The sequence below is a fragment of the Erythrolamprus reginae genome, chromosome 9 (genome assembly GCF_031021105.1).
Source record: "Erythrolamprus reginae isolate rEryReg1 chromosome 9, rEryReg1.hap1, whole genome shotgun sequence".
Taxonomy (NCBI): domain Eukaryota; kingdom Metazoa; phylum Chordata; class Lepidosauria; order Squamata; family Dipsadidae; genus Erythrolamprus; species Erythrolamprus reginae.
This window is the reverse complement of record NC_091958.1, coordinates 47,516,400-47,532,380: the sequence shown is the minus strand read 5'-3', so window position 1 is coordinate 47,532,380 and position 15,981 is coordinate 47,516,400. Positions and strand designations below refer to the sequence as shown.

Here is a 15,981-nt window from a genome sequence, read left to right as displayed (position 1 = left end):
AAAGAAATTGGTAGGATATCACATGTAGTTCCAGCTGAGAAACATTATAGAATGACTGTTTAATGCAAAGGGTGAGTTTTAAAAGTCCAAATACTCATTAAATACATTTAAAAATATATTTACTCTACTTCACGGAAATTCATTTTTCACGGGTGGTCTTGGAACGCATCCCCTGCGAAAAACGAGGGATCACTGTATATGTGTGTGTATGTATAATATATATTATAAATAGGCAACTGTTGTTGTTTTTTTGAAGACATTGCACTTCTCAACCAAGAAGCTTCTTCAGCACTGACTGGATTGGTGGGGAATGGAAGGATATATACTGTCCGCAAGTGTTAGAGCCGAAGAAGCTTCTTGGATGGGAAGCGAAACGTCTTCAAAGAAGCATCTATGGGACAACCATGATCTGGATGATTGAGACTCTCATAGAAACATAGGAGACTGACGGCAGAAAAAGACCTCATGGTCCATCTAGTCTGCCCTTATACTATTTCCTGTATTTCATCTTACAATGGATATACGTTTATCCCAGGCATGTTTAAATTCAGTTACTGTGGATTTACCAACCACGTCTGCTGGAAGTTTGTTCCAAGCATCTACCACTCTTTCAGTGAAATATTTTCACACGTTGCTTTTGATCTTTCCCCCAACTAACTTGATTGTGTCCCCTTGTTCTTGTGTTCACTTTCCTATTAAAAACACTTCCCTCCTGAACCTTATTTAACCCTTTAACATATTTAAATGTTTCGATCATGTCCCCCCTTTTCCTTCTGTCCTCCAGACTCTACAGATTGAGTTCATTAAGTCTTTCCTGATACGTTTTATGCTTAAGACCTTCCACCATTCTTGTAGCCCGTCTTTGGACCCGTTCAATTTTGTCAATATCTTTTTGTAGGTGAGGTCTCCGGAACTGAACACAGTATTCCAAATGTGGTCTCACCAGCGCTGTATATAAGGGGATCACAATCTCCCTCTTCCTGCTTGTTCTACCTCTAGCTATGCAGCCAAGCATCCTACTTGCTTTTCCTACTGCCCGACCACACTGCTCACCCATTTTGAGACTGTCAGAAATCACTATCCCTAAATCCTTCTCTTCTGAAGTTTTTGCTAACACAGAACCTCCATAGACACTAATTCTGAAATATCCTTAGATACAAAATTAAGATTGTCATATTCATATCTAGGTCCAGACGGAAAACACAGTTCTTTTGAAAATTCAGAGAACAGAACAAAATAGGACATTGTTTTTATTCCCGCAATGAAAAACAAAATACAGGATGTTTTTATAAAGTGAACCAGCATTGAACCTTCCTTTGAGCCTGATACAAAAATAGCCTATTTTCTTCCTCTGCTCAAAGAGACGGACGTACTTTCATTTTTCTCAACTCCCGTTTGGGAGCTTGAGGTTTCTTGTCTGATTGAGGAGCTTTTAGCCTTTTCGGAGCCGCGGTTGATTTTGCCAAGGGCTGCTGGGCACCCTTGCTCTGCGTTTTTTCCAAAGCCTCTTCTTGCTTGACCATCTTGCATTTCCGAGCAGGCCTCTGTTGGCTTGGTTTCTCTAAGGCTGAAGGCTCTGCGGGTGTTTCGGGCTGCGGGACAGAAATCTCGGCTTTCCTTTCGCTACGGAGTTTCGGAGAGCCCGTCTCCTGCTCAGCTTTTGCATCCAACGTCAACTTGGCCACCTATTTGCCAAAAAACCAAGACAAGAAAGACACATTTCAGGGGAAAGCCGGCTGGGGAATTCTGGGAGTTGTAGTCCACAGTTGCTCAGGTCAAGAGACGCTGCATGAAATTGAGAAGTTTTACATCTTTTATCTATGGAGGAAATCGGGGGGTTTTTGGGAGGGAGGGACACTGTTGTGGTTAGCTCTGGCCCAGCTCCTGCCCCAAGGACTGTGGATGTGGGGGAGACATCCACATGCTGCAGGCCTGTTTTGCCCCCGGTGGAATCTGATGATGAAGGCTCCTCTGACCAAGAAGACATGAGTGACAGGGAGGAGGAGAGTGGGGCAGACAGCTCAGAAGGAGATCAATTATCTAGCTCCCCCTTGGGTTCAGAACAAGAGTTAATGATACAGCCACGCATGCGGAGAGCGATGCATAGGCAACAACAACTGAGAGATTATTATCAAAGAAAATGAGGCCACCTGTGGTTGGGTGGGGCTGTGGTCATTAGTGAGGCTGCTATAAAGAGCAGCCTGTGGGTTTGGCCATTGTGGAGGATTATTTGATCGTTGTGTTTCGTGTCTGCTTTACTGACTTTGACCTTTTGTGTGCTGATTTTTCCCCGCTTTGAAACTAAACCAGGGCAAAGTGTGTTTCACTTTGTGAAAGAAGAAGGACTGTTAACTGCCTCACAGCTGCAAGCTAAGTATCACAGAACTGATAAGGGACTTGTACAAATTACCAGTTTGTTTGGAGACGAGGGCTCTTTGCTATACCAAGAGGGCTTAGTTTATGTGAATTTTCATTATAAAGAACATTGTTTTGAATTTTCAAACGTGTGTGTGTCTGAAATTTGTACCTGTGAATTTTTGGGAGGAGTCTGCCAGAGAGCCCGACAGAACAGTCACAATCCAACTTAAGGTGAAATAAATACCTGATCTTTTTTCTCAGAGGGCTGAGTTTCAATAGGAACCAGTTGTGGAATTTCTTCCTCCTCCTCTTCTTCTTTTGATTTCGGGGCAGAGGGCTCCAGCCCGTCTGCTTTAGGCACGTCAGTTTGTGGATCCCCACTTTTTGTGTCCTCTTTTGTGCCCGTGGTCTGATCCGTGGTCTTCGGTTTAGCCTTGTTTTTCTTTCTTTTTCTTTGTACAATCTTTTTTTTTAAAAAAAGAGAGAAATTGGTTCCTTAAAGCAAGCTCACCTTGTTTTAAGGTGAGCCCTGTGCTAAAACAAATACATTGTCAGGCCGAAGCCATCGTTTGAGTTAGAGACCTTGGCCTGCCGCAAGTAGAATAGTTCTGTGGGAATTGGGGAGGGTTGGTTGCATGAGGAGGAAAAGCTACTAGCCACAACTAATTCCTTCCACAAGATTTATACATTATTGATTTATTTAATTTGGCTTTTATGCCGCCCAATCCTGAAGGGCGGCTTACAACAATATAAAATTACCATATAAAATTACAAACAACAAGAAAAAGAAGTCAAGGGACACCCCCCCCCCCCAGTCTAAATTCTAAAACCCTAGTTAAACAGAGTTGGCCTTGTCCGGGTCCCGTCGACTAAACAATGTCGTTTGGTGGGCCCCAGGGGAAAAGCCTTCTCTGTGGCGGCCCCAGCCCTCTGGAACCAACTCCCCCCGGAGATTAGAACTGTCCCCACCCTCCCTGTCTTTCGTAAACTACTCAAGACTCACTTATGCTGCCAGGCATAGGAGAGTTAAGATATTCCTTCCCCCTAGGCCATTACAAGTTATGCATGGTATGTTTGTGTGTATGTTTGGTTTTATAATAAAGGTTTTTAGTTGTTTTATTAATTGGATTGTTACATGCTGTTTTTTATCATTGTTGTTAGCCGCCCCGAGTTTATGGAGAGGGGCGGCATACAATTTAAATAAATAAATAAATAAGCAAACAAACAAACTTGTAGAACAACAACTCAATAACACGAGTGCATACCAATTCTTACACAATCATATTCATATAGGTGGTCCAGCTAATTGTTCATTTAGGGCCCCATGGCCTTTGTGGCGTTACTGATTCAAGGTCATCCTTTGTTCAGCACCAGTCGGATGTACAGGGGAGGATCCTGGACATTAAGAGAACCGGAGTGGTCCATGTGATGAACCTGTGGGTGTGGGGACGAGGGATGAACCTTAACCTAGGTGGGGAACTGTAGGGAAAGTTAGTATTGGCTTGACTACGGTTCGTATCCAACATGGCTCTGATAATAAATGGATTTTTGCTAGATTGTTTTGGGGAGGGGTTATAATTTGGGTTTGTTACAGTTTTGGGGGTTTTAATTATTGTTCTTGTTCGACTTCTTTTTTTATTATTGTATCATTGTCTTGTTTTCTATTGTTTTAAGTTGCCCTGAGTCCTACGGGATTGTGTGACATAGAAGTCGAATGGTACTTTCCCTACTTGATTGGTTGTTAAGAACAGTGGCACCTCTACTTAAGAACGCCTCTACTTAAGAACGTTTTTAGATAAGAACTGGATGTTCAAGATTTTTTTTGTCTCTTCTTAAGAACCATTTTCTACTTAAGAACCCGAGCCCGGAAAAATTTCCTAGGAAATTTGAGAGTGGCACGAAGGCCTGGTCAGTTTACTGCCATTCCCCCTTTAATCCCGGCCATCTCGGGCTTTTCTGGGCTGCCAGAGGAGCCTTTTGGTGGTGCTTAAGGAGGCTTGGGCAGTCCAGAGTGAACGGAGCATTTTCCTTTCTCTGGGCACTTGGAGAGGGAATAAATCTCTGCCAGCGCCCAGAGAAAAGAAATTTATTTATTTATTTATTAGATTTGTATGCCACCCCTCTCCGTAGACTCGGGGCGGCTCACAACAGAATAAAACAGTTCATAACAAATCTAATAATTTACAATTTAAAATATTTTAAAACCCCCATTATTAAGCAGACATACGTACAAACATACCATACATAAAATGCTCCCTTCGCTCTGGGCAGCGACTGTCCTCCTCCTCTTCTTCTTCCTCCCCCTCCCACCCAAATTCCGAGCTTTTATTTCTTTCCTAATGAGATTGCACGCATTATTTGCTTTTACATTGATTCCTATTGCTTCGACTTACAAACCTTTCTACTTAAGAACCTGGTCACGGAACGAATAAGTTCGTAAGTAGAGGTACCACTATATTTAGATCAGTGATTCTCAATCTTTTTTTTTTTTCACCACGGACCCCCCCTAAAATACCATTTTTGCCCAGGAACGGGGATTGCTGCCAAATGACTGCAGGACTGGGTATTCCCATTAAAACCCCTGCCTAAATCTACGAGACCGCCTTCTGCCGCATGAATCCCAGCGACCGGTTAGGTCCCACAGAGTGGGCCTCCTCCGGGTCCCGTCAACAAAACAATGTCGTTTGGCGGGAACCAGGGGAAAAGCCTTCTCTGTGGTGGCCCTGGCCCTCTGGAACCAACTCCCCCCAGAGATTAGAATTGCCCCCACCCTCCTTGCCTTCCGTAAGCTCATTAAAACCCACCTTTGCCGTCAGGCATGGGGGAACTGAGATATTCTTTCCCCCTAGGCCTTTACAATTCATTATGGTATGTTTGTATGTATGGATGTTTGGTTTTACAATAAGGGTTTTTTAGTTGTTTTAGTATTGGATTTACATGCTGGTTTTTGTTACTGTTGTTAGCCGCCCCGAGTCTACGGAGAGGGGCGGCATACAAATCCAATCAATCAATCAATCAATCAATCAATCAATCAATAAATCAATCAACTAATCAATCAATCAATCGAGATTTTGGCATACAACATATGGGGAAACACATAGTCTGTCTGCTAGCTGTGCCTCTCAGAATCTCACCTGCTGTTTTTCAGTGTCTTCCTTTCTCTGCACACCAGCCTCACCTTGGAAAGCAGAGTGAAAGACAGGAAGTGCAATTGATTTGCTGGTTTTCAGGTGGAGGATTTTCACGCTTTTCCAGATCTGGAGCAAGATAAGGAAGAAACATCTGTAGTGTCATAAGGCGAGCAAACGAGAGCGAGAGAAGCCGAAAAATTAAATCCCATCAAATTGCTTTTTTGGAATTTTGAAACGGAATCCTAAGGAGGGATGGCCCCTGTTGTGGTTAGCTCTGGCTCAGCTCCTGCCCCAAGGACTGTGGATGTGGGGGAGATATCCACATGCCGCAGGCCTGTTTTGCTCCCGGTGGAATCTGCTGATGAAGGCTCCTCTGACCAAGAAGACATGAGTGACAGGGAGGAGGAGAGTGGGGCAGACAGCTCAGAAGGAGATCAATTATCTCTCTCCTACTTGGATTCGGAACAAGAGTTAATGATACAGCCACGCATGCGGAGAGCGATGCATAGGCAGCAACAACTGAGAGAGTATTATCAAAGAAAATGAGGCCACCTGTGGTTGGGTGGGGCTGTGGTCATTAGTGAGGCTGCTATAAAGAGCAGCGTGTGGGTTTGGCCATTGTGGAGGATTATCTGATCGTTGTGTTTCGTGCCTGCCTTGCTGACTTCGACCTTGGTGTGTTGCTTTTTCCACGCTTTGAAACTAAACCAGAGCAAAGTGTGTTTCACTTTGTGGAAGAAGAAGGACTGTGAATTGCCTCACAGCTGCAAGCTAAGTATCTCAGAACTGATAAGCGACTTGTACAAATTACCAGTTTGTTTGGAGACGAGTGCTCTTTGCTATACCAAAAGAGGGCTTGGTTTAAGTGAATTTTCATTATAAAGAACATTGTTTTGAATTTTCAAACGTGTGTGTGTCTGAAATGTGTACCTGTGAATTTTCAGGAGGATTCTACCAGAGAGCCCAACAGAACAGCCCCACTATGATGAATGGGGTTTCCTCGCCACATCAGGGGTCTTTCAATTGTAGGAATGCTTCCCAATCTTGACAATTCGAAGATGGGTGGACTTAAAACTCCTAGAATTCCCCAGCCAACATGAAGAAACTTCTGGAGATCTTTTGGGGAACTTCTTCCAGCCCTTTCATGGAACATTTCACCCCCAATTTGGACAAATATGTCTACTGTATATCCCCAAAGAAGCAGGTGAAGCCAGTCCTCGACTTATAACTATAATGGGACCTGGAATTGAACATGGTGATTCGTTAAGCGAATCAATGTATTTCTAAGGGCGGTTTTGCTGGAAACTGGCAAAAAACATAAATTGTGATGAAATGACCACTGCAACCAGCTGTAAAGGCGAGTTGGTCATTTAGCATCCGAAATGCGGTCATGTGACCATGGGTGTGTGTACAATCGTCGGAACTCGGTTGTAAGTAGTTTTTGGGGGAGGGGGTCTGTCATACCTTTGAATGGTTGCTAAGTGATTGGTCATTAAGTCAACAACTACCTGTACAGTGACTGAAACTTACTTGTTCACTTTCAGGTGCAAAAGATCAGGATTGTATGTTACATGGCAGCTCCGTAGATTTATTATTTAAGGCTATACACAAGAATCTATCAACTCAATTTCAATGCTAATGCTAATGCTAATAATAATAATTTATTAGATTTGTATGCTGCTCCTCTCCGAGGACTCTGAGCAGCTCACAACAAAATACAATATCACAAATTCAATATGTTAAAAAAATCACATAAAAAGCCCATTATTAAAACCATACAATTCAGTCATACCATACACAAATCTACCATAACCTAGGGGTAACTCAGTTACCCCATGCCTGGCGACATAGGTGGGTCTTCAGCTTTCGAAAGGCAAGGAGGGTGGGGGCGGTTCTAATCTCAGGGGGGGGAGTTGATTCCAGAGGGCTGGGGCCGCTACAGAGAAGGATCTTCCTCTGGGTCCCGCCAGACGACATTGTTTAGTTGACGGGACCCGCAGAAGGCTGACTCTGTGGGACCTTATCGGCCGCTGGGATTCGTGCGGCAGAAGACGGTCCCGGAGGTATTCTGGCCCGATGCCATGTAGGGCTTTATAGGTCACTACCAACACTTTGAATTGTGACCGGATAAGGGTCAAGAGAATTCAAGAGGGGTTGAACTTAGGCCAGTGATGGGTTCTAAATATCACTGCTGCCGATTCGTGCGTGCTCTTTGTAGAACCATACCGGTAACAACCCACCGCTGACTTACACCATTTGTGGGAATGTTAACGATTCTAGGCTAATGATTCGTTTAACTCCTTCCCTCCCCCTTCCCGCTCTGCTTCTACGTTACCAAACACCCTTACCTTTGGAGCTTTGATAGCTATTGTTTTGGCGGCAGCTATAACGTTTTCGGTGATCTCTGACGCATCCATGGTGGTGTTCCCAATGCGAACCATGCTGAAAGAAATCCAGAAAGTTTTCCTATCGGATTGCAGGAGCATCATCTTGGGGGTGGGTGGGTGGGTGGGGGTGTTGGAATCTCAAAGAAAGAGGTTACATGTCCATATGCCAGTGATAGCAAACCTTTGGCTCGGGTGCCAAAGGAAGGTGCATGCACACAACCCCCCGCACCCCACGTATGTGCACAGGCCTCACTGAACCTGCAGAGCTGCCCTACTACAGTAGTAGCTCGTGATACGAACCCGTCATACAAACTTTTTGAGATATGAACCCGGGGTTTGGAATTTTTTTGCCTCTTCTTGCGAACTTTTTTCGCCTTATGAGCCTGCCGCCACGAACGCCAAACCCAGAAGTTCGGCAAAAGTTAGGATTCGGAGTTCAGGAGTCAAAGCTCTGCCCATGGAATTCCCTATGGGGATTCCCCTATGGGGATTCCCCACATTTCCGGCCGAAAACGCCGCCACTGATCGCAAAAACGGCGCTCCACTGAGCGCCGCCGCCCAGCTGTAACCTTCTGAAACAGCCGGCCGCTTCTCGGCGGCCTCCGGAACCCGAACTTCCGGGTTCAGCGTTTGGGAGAACGCCAAGAAGCCCCCCGGCTGTTTTAAAAGGTGACAGCCGGGCAGCGGCGCCCAGCAGAGCGCCATTTTGCGGGTTTTTTTCTTTTTGCACGCATTAAGTGCTTTTACGAACTTTTACGTCTTATGAACTTTTCGCCTTACGAACCTACTTCCGGAACCAATTAAGTTCGTAAGACGAGGTATTACTGTATGTTTAAATTCAGTTACTGTGTCACCCTGGCTTTAATCCTCTTGGCTGGCGTGCCATTTCTCTCTAAACTGCTCAGACCCCCTGGATTAGAGTTAAGAATTCCCCGTGGGTTTTATTTCGCTGGTGACTGCTGACTATAGAGGCTGGTGCTCATCTCTGTCTTCAAGCCATTGAGCCAGCACCGTGTGAAAACACTTCCATGGTCATGTAGCCAGCATAATGTCATGGACCGCTGTTACCTTCCTGACGAAGTGGTATCCAAAGAGCTGTGTTATCATTTTGGACCATTTGCTACCAACTGGGGGGCATAGTGGTTAGAATGCAGTACTGCAGGTTAATTCTGCCGACTGCCAGCAGTTTGAGTCCTGCAGTTGACTCAGCCTTCCATCCTTCCAAGGTGGGTAAAATTGTTGGGATGGGCAATACGCTGTCTCTTGTAAACTGCTTAGAGAGGGCTAGAAAGCTCTGTGAAGCGGTATATAAGTCTACACGCTATTGCTATCCATTTATCTACTCGCATTCTGTTGTGGTTACCTCTGGCCCAGCTCCTGCCCCAAGGACTGTGGATGTGGGGGAGACATCCACATGCCGCAGGCCTGTTTTGCCCCCGGTGGAATCTGATGATGAAGGCTCCTCTGACCAAGAAGACATGAGTGACAGGGAGGAGAGTGTGGCAGACAGCTCAGAAGGAGATCAATTATCTCGTTCCTCCTTGGATTCGGAACAAGAGTTAATGATACAGCCACACATGAGGAGAGCGATGCATAGGCAGCAACAACTGAGAGATTATTATCAAAGAAAATGAGGCCACCTGTGGTTGGGTGGGGCTGTGGTAATTAGTGAGGCTGCTATAAATAGCAGCCTGTGGGTTTGGCCATTGAGGAGGATTATCTGATTGTTGTGTTTCGTGCCTGCTTTGCTGCGTTTGACCTTTTGTGTGCTGATTTTTCCCTGCTTTGAAACTAAACCAGAGCAAAGTGCGTTTCACTTAGTGAAAGAAGAAGGACTGTGAATTGATTCACAGCTGCAAGCTAAGTATCACAGAACTGATAAGGGACTTGTACAAATTAACAGTTTGTTTGGAGACAAGTGCTCTTTGCAAAAGAGGGCTTGGTTTAAGTGAATTTTCATTATAAAGAACATTGTTTTGAATTTTCAAACGTGTGTGTGTCTGAAATTTGCCCCTGTGAATTTTTGGGAGGAGTCTACCAGAGAGACCAACGGAACACATTCCATGCTTTCGAACTGCTCCAGCTGGAACAAGGAAGGTTGCTTACCCCATCGCACGGTGCTAGGTTTCGAACCTGGTCTGCTTGCTTTCCAGATCAACAACTTAACCACTGAACCACTGGGCCAACCCCCAGCACAAGAAATCTTCAAGTCAAGATACTTACAAGCAACTGCCCTTGTTAGTGACTGGTAGAATTGTTCCCTGGACGCGTTTGTGGATCTCCTTGGCTAGATCCTTGGCTTTCAAGTCCACGCAGAGGGGTGCCCTAGTATTGGGAGAGAGAGGGTGGGAAGTAAGATCTCCACTGCTTTAAATGTCAGTGACTACATAATGGGCCAAAACAAAATACCCTAGTTGGGGGGAATGATGGGGAACGTAACCCAACATATTTAAAGGCCCCCAAAGCCAATGAAGGCCATCAGAAAAGAAAACATGTTTAACTGGTGACTGGTGCCCGAATTGTTTATGCATAAAACTGGAAATTGAATAGAATACCTACAGAAAGAGAAGTATTAAGGAAGATAATGGATCGTGCTGAAATGAACAGACTTACAGTGAAAATTGAAGATAAAGAAGACTCGGAGTTTTATAAAATGTGGGGGAAATTTCATGTTATCCCCAAACCCCCAACACTTTACCCTTAGATTTTCTACAGTTGACCTATCCAGATTCCTAAGAGGTCAGTAAGGGGCGAGTGCAAGTGCACTAGAGTGCCTTCCGTCCCGTCCTATTGCTCTCCTATATCTCCTATACCTTTCTTCCATTCCTACATCTCTTCTTCTATTGTTTCATTGATATGTTCTATTACTATATCTTCTTTTCTATTCTTTCTTAGATATATTTTACTATGAGTATCTCCTCTATAACCTTCATCATGTATTTTACTATGTGTATATAGAAATATACCCACTAAAACCCTCATTGTGTATTGGACTAACTAACTAACTAACTAACTAACTAACTAACTAACTAACTAACTAACTAAGACTCGGAGTTTTATAAAATGTGGGGGAAATTTCATGAATGGATTGAAAATAAAAATAGATGAAACAAATAATTATTATGAAATTAATGAAAAAGAATGAGAAATATGATGGTTATTTTTTTCCTGAGATGGATGGCTCGATAAAAATGAGGACAGGGATTTTTACTTTTTACGCTTGTAGAAATGTTTTCCTATCTGCGAAGGCAGCAATCTTCGAATACGATCGTCGGACAAGAAAACAGCAAACCGGTTCAGCAGGCGGCGTTTCGCTTCAAAGGGCTTGTATTCAGTTTTGAACGTTTTGTAAGAGATGACCTGCGAGAAACAGGACAAACAACACTGAGCGCCTCTGTTCCTTACAGCTTTGTGGCTACACAGTATGCGTTCTACTTATTTCAGGGCTGATACAACTGCCTGAATGAATGCAAAGTCTATTTCATCCCTGCTTATTTAATATTTAATGTTTTAATGCAACTTTGTTTTTATGATCTCTGTAAACAACCCAAACTTGCTTCAGATGGGGAAGCATATAAATTTAATAAGTGTATAAATTAAATAAATGTTGGTTATGACCTATAAAGCCCTACATGGCATTGGACCAGAATACCTATGGGACCCCCTTCTGCCGCACGAATCCCAGCGGCCGATTAGTTCCCACAGAGTGGGCCTTCTCCGGGTCCCGTCGACTAAACAATGCCGTCTGGCGGGACCCAGGGGAAGAGCCTTCTCTGTGGCGGCCCCGGCCCTCTGGAGTCAACTCCTCCCAGAGATTCGAATTGCCCCCACCCTCCCCGTGTTCCGCAGGATGTTAAAGACCCACTTATGTCGCCAGACATGGAGGGACTGATTCCCCCCCCCCTTTGCTGATTATAGCATTTGAGAATGGCATGATTGTGTAGTACTGATGGGTTTTTTAAATATTAAAGGATTTTAACTTCAGTTTTACTAATATTAGATTTGTACTACTGCTTATTGTATTTTATTATTGTTGTGAGCCGCCCCAAGTCCTTGGACAGGGGTGGCATACAAATCTAATAAATTATTATTATTAATTATTATTAATAGTGTAAATCAAGGATCTATCTATCTATCTATCTATCTATCTATCTATCTATCTATCTATCTATCTATCTATCTATCTATCTATCTATCTATCTATTAGATTTGTATGCCGGCGCTCTCCGTAGAATCGGGGCGGCTCACAACATACAATAGAACAATTCACAACAAATCTAATAAATTTAAAAAAAATTAAAAAACCCATTATTAAAGCAGACATACACACAGACATACCATACATAAATTGTATAGGCCCGGGGGAGAGGGGAATGCCTCAATTCCCCCATGCCTGACGGCAGAGGTGAGTTTTAAGGAGTTTACGAAAGGCAAGGAGGGTGAGGGCAGTTCTAATCTCCGGGGGTAGCTGGTTCCAGAGAGTCGGGGCCGCCACAGAGAAGGCTCTTCCCCTGGGACCCGCCAGATGACATTGTTTAGTCAACGGGACCCAGAGAAGGCCAACTCTGTGGGATTACGTTTATAAGGCAAGCTAAAAACTAAACAAATCACAAGAACCCGCGCAACTGTGTCCCAAAGGTGCTTTTTCAAGAGGCAACTGGATTTTCTGGTTTTTCTTTGAAGATGTTTTGCTCCTGAGCCGAGAAGCTTCCTCAGTTCTGACTGGAGATTTTCAATTCCGCACCATCCCCACAAAGGCTGAAGAAGTTTCTTGCCTCAGAAGCAAAAACGTCTTCAAAGAAAAAACCAGAAAGTCTTTTTGAAAAAGCACCTTTGGGACAACCACAGCCTGGATGATTGAGAACCGCCACACACAGTGTAACTGGGGTTTATTCAGCAAGCCATGATTACATGTTTAGGGAAACTCTCATGGGCACAGTCTTTGCACAAGGCTATATTATTTTGCTCCTTTCCCAAAATAGAGAGAGCAGATACAGGAGAAGGCATAGCTTTCACCAAAAGTTTCCTACCTCAGTGACGGACGTGATCCCATGTTGGTCCAACAGCTTCCTGTACAAGTTCTCAGTCTGTTCCGCTGTTAAGCCAGGTTCGTCTTTGGTGAAGAGGCAAACCTCAGAGGTATCCGGCAGAATGTCATGAGGCAGGTTTCTAGAACACCAAACAGACATCATCATCATCATCATCAACAACAATAATAAATTAAAAATAAAATAAAAATAATCAGTTGGAAGGGACCTTGGAGGTCTTCTAGTCTAACTCCCTGCTTAGGCAGGAAACCCTACAGCATTTCAGACAAATGGTTATCCAATCTCTTCTTAAAAATTTCCAGTTTTGGAGCATTCACAACTTCTGGAGGCAAGCTGTTCCACTGATTAATTCTTCTAACTGTCAGGAAATTTCTCCTTAGTTCTAAGTTGCTTCTCTCCTTGTTTAGTTTCCATCTATGGCTTCTTGGTGCTTTGGAGAACAGCCTGACTTCCTCTTCTTTGTGGCAGCTCCTGTGATTTTGGAGCACTGCTATCATGTCTCCCCTGGTCCTTCTTTTCATTAAACTAGCCATGCCCAGTTCTTGCAACCGTTTTTCCTGTTATAGCTGCCGGTCTCCTAATCCTCTTTGTTGCTCTTCTCTGCACTTTTTCCTAGTCTCAATATCCTCTTTGTATCGTGGTGACCAAACCTGAATGCAATACATTATAAAGTATGGTATTAACACTTCATGTGATCTTGATTCCCAATTACGATGCCACGCTTTTTGCACACTTACAACTGTTGCAGCATCTGCATGGTCGTGTGGTCCAAATTCAAATGCTTGGCCAGATTCATTTATGATGGCTGCAAAGTCATGCAATCCTGTTTGGTGACCTTTTGACAATCAAAGTCGATGGAGTAGCCAGATTCTCTTAACAACTGCAGTGACTCAATTAACTACGATGCAAAGAAAAGGTTGTAAAATGGAGCAAACCTCACCTAACTGTCTCACTTAGCAATGCAAATTTTGGGCTCAATTGTGGTCATAAGCTGCGGACTACCTCTATTGTCGATCTTTATTCAACACCGGGGCTGTCCAATCTTGGCAACTTTTAAGAGCTGTGGACTTCAACTCCCAGAATTCTTGCCGGTTATGATGAATTCTGGGAGATGAAGGTTACAGTTGCCAAGGTTGGACACTCCGGCTCTACATATAAAATAGAAAAGAAATTCTTTATTGGCCAAGTGTGATTGGACACACAAGGAATTTGTCTTGGTTTATATGAGTGTATATAAAAGAAAAGATAACATTCGTCAAAATGTAATGATAGTCTGGGTACAAATAAGCAATCTAATCATACTAGGAACCATAAATATAAATTAAAAGGATACAAGCAACAAAGTTATAAGAACTCTGTTTTGGAACTAGGTTATTTCTTGCTGCATCTTATTTTCCAATCTTCCCAGTTATGTCCAACTGTGGATAGCATTTCACTGGGGTGGACAAACAAAAGTAAAATACAGAGGTAGCCTTACATTTTGATTACTTGCTCATTTGGTGGGATTTTCCAGACAGTAATCATCAAAAAGACATTCTGGTCTGCATCCAGCAGCACTTTTTCTCCAGACTTCTCCTTGTTTGCGTTATATGCAAGTAATGCTTGAATGGCTTTTTTGATCTGGAACAAAAATATCACTCATAGAATCTTGATGTCTCAAAGCCACAGTCCTTAATCAAATTAGTCAAACAGGTTGGCAATCACAGGCAGTGCAATGTAATACCTGAGAGTCAGAGGTTGGGGGGTTGCAAGTGGATAGTATAGGGCAGTGATGGCGAATCTAGGGTACGCAAGTGTCTTCGGAGAGGGGCGGCATACAAATCTAAATAATAAATAAAATAAATACGTGGAGGGCATGAGAGGCACATGTGTGTTCTACCCAGCTGATTTTCAGCCTGGGGAAAGGTCATTTCGCCCTCCAGAGGCTTCAGGGAAGCTTCCTGAAGCCCCTTAGTGCGAAAAATGGCCCAAACGGAAGCCTGTTTTTCCGAACTTCCAGTTTGCCCATTTTTTCACCATAGAATCATAGAGTTGGAAGGGACCAACCCCCTGCTCAATGCAGGATTCATTAAACCAACTCAGAAAAATGACTGTCCAGTCTCTGATTGAAGACCTCCAGTGAAGGCGAGCTCATCATCCCAGTTTGCGGAGAGGGGCGGCATATAAATCCAATAAATCTAATCTAATCATCTCCTATGGCAAACTGTTCCACAGGTTTATTCTGGGGGAGAGCCTTCTCTGTGGGGTCACCGGCCCTCTGGAATCAGCTCCCCCCCTCCTGGAGATTCGTACTGCCCCCACCCTCCTCATTTATGCCGCCAGGCTTGGGGCCACTAGATTCTTGCCCCCTGTCCAATGAACGTGTTGAGAGAATGTTGAGCAAATGGAATGACTGTTTTTTTTTATTTTGGGGTTTACTTTAGATTTAAAATTAATTATTTGGAACTAAAATATTGTTTATTATATGTTGTAAGCCGCCCCCAGTCCTCGGAGAGGGGCGGCATAAAAGTCCAATAAATAAATACAGTACGTACATGTATACCGTAAGTATTTTAGCTATTGCAACAACACAATATTAGTATAGTGCGTTCAAATATATAAATTGGGATAAAACTCGAAAGAAGATGCAATGACGTCATAATGCAGAATCACTTACTGTATTTATTGTATCATTTTTTTTAAAGGCTGAAAATTAATAAATTCTATTTTTTTAGAAAAAAAAAGAATAGCAACCATCATGCTGCCCGACTCCCTGCGGTGTGTTAAGAGGCAGTGCGAACAGGCAATAGGGTTCAATGGGCAACGCGTGTCGTGGGACTCCGTGTGTCGTGGGAACGCAACTACTAGAAACCACCCCGCCCGCGGAAAGGCAGCTGCCCAGGTGTACATTGGGGGGTCCCTGCACTCAACCCGCCGCCTCACCTGGCTTCGGTCCAGAGGCACCGCCGCCGCTTCTACCTTCGCCTCCATGCTTCCCTTTTCCACGTGGGGGACGCCTTTTCCGCTCGTCGCCGCGGAGTGACGCAATCAGAAGGCGCCTCCTCCCCCAATCTTGCC

The 15,981-nt window shown here is 43.9% G+C and overlaps 1 protein-coding gene across 2 annotated transcripts; it reads right to left on the bottom strand.

Moving 5' to 3' along the window:
• Positions 1-1,233: 1,233 nt before the first annotated feature.
• On the bottom strand, positions 1,234-15,976 carry RSL1D1 (ribosomal L1 domain containing 1). 2 transcript variants are annotated; one of them, XM_070761102.1, is made up of 10 exons: positions 15,847-15,939; positions 14,648-14,746; positions 14,402-14,544; positions 12,907-13,045; positions 11,088-11,236; positions 10,100-10,201; positions 7,838-7,931; positions 5,493-5,615; positions 2,603-2,821; positions 1,234-1,685 (listed from the first exon to the last, which is right to left on the bottom strand). In XM_070761102.1, the coding sequence occupies exons 3-10, from the start codon at positions 14,446-14,448 to the stop codon at positions 1,356-1,358; spliced, it is 1,203 nt and encodes a 400-aa protein (XP_070617203.1). In that variant the 5' UTR covers positions 14,449-14,544; positions 14,648-14,746; positions 15,847-15,939; the 3' UTR covers positions 1,234-1,355. The 2 variants fall into 2 exon arrangements, with proteins under 2 accessions (XP_070617203.1, XP_070617202.1); XM_070761101.1 differs by lacking the exon at positions 14,648-14,746 and having other exon boundaries at positions 15,847-15,976.
• Between the last annotated feature and the right edge of the window lie 5 nt (positions 15,977-15,981).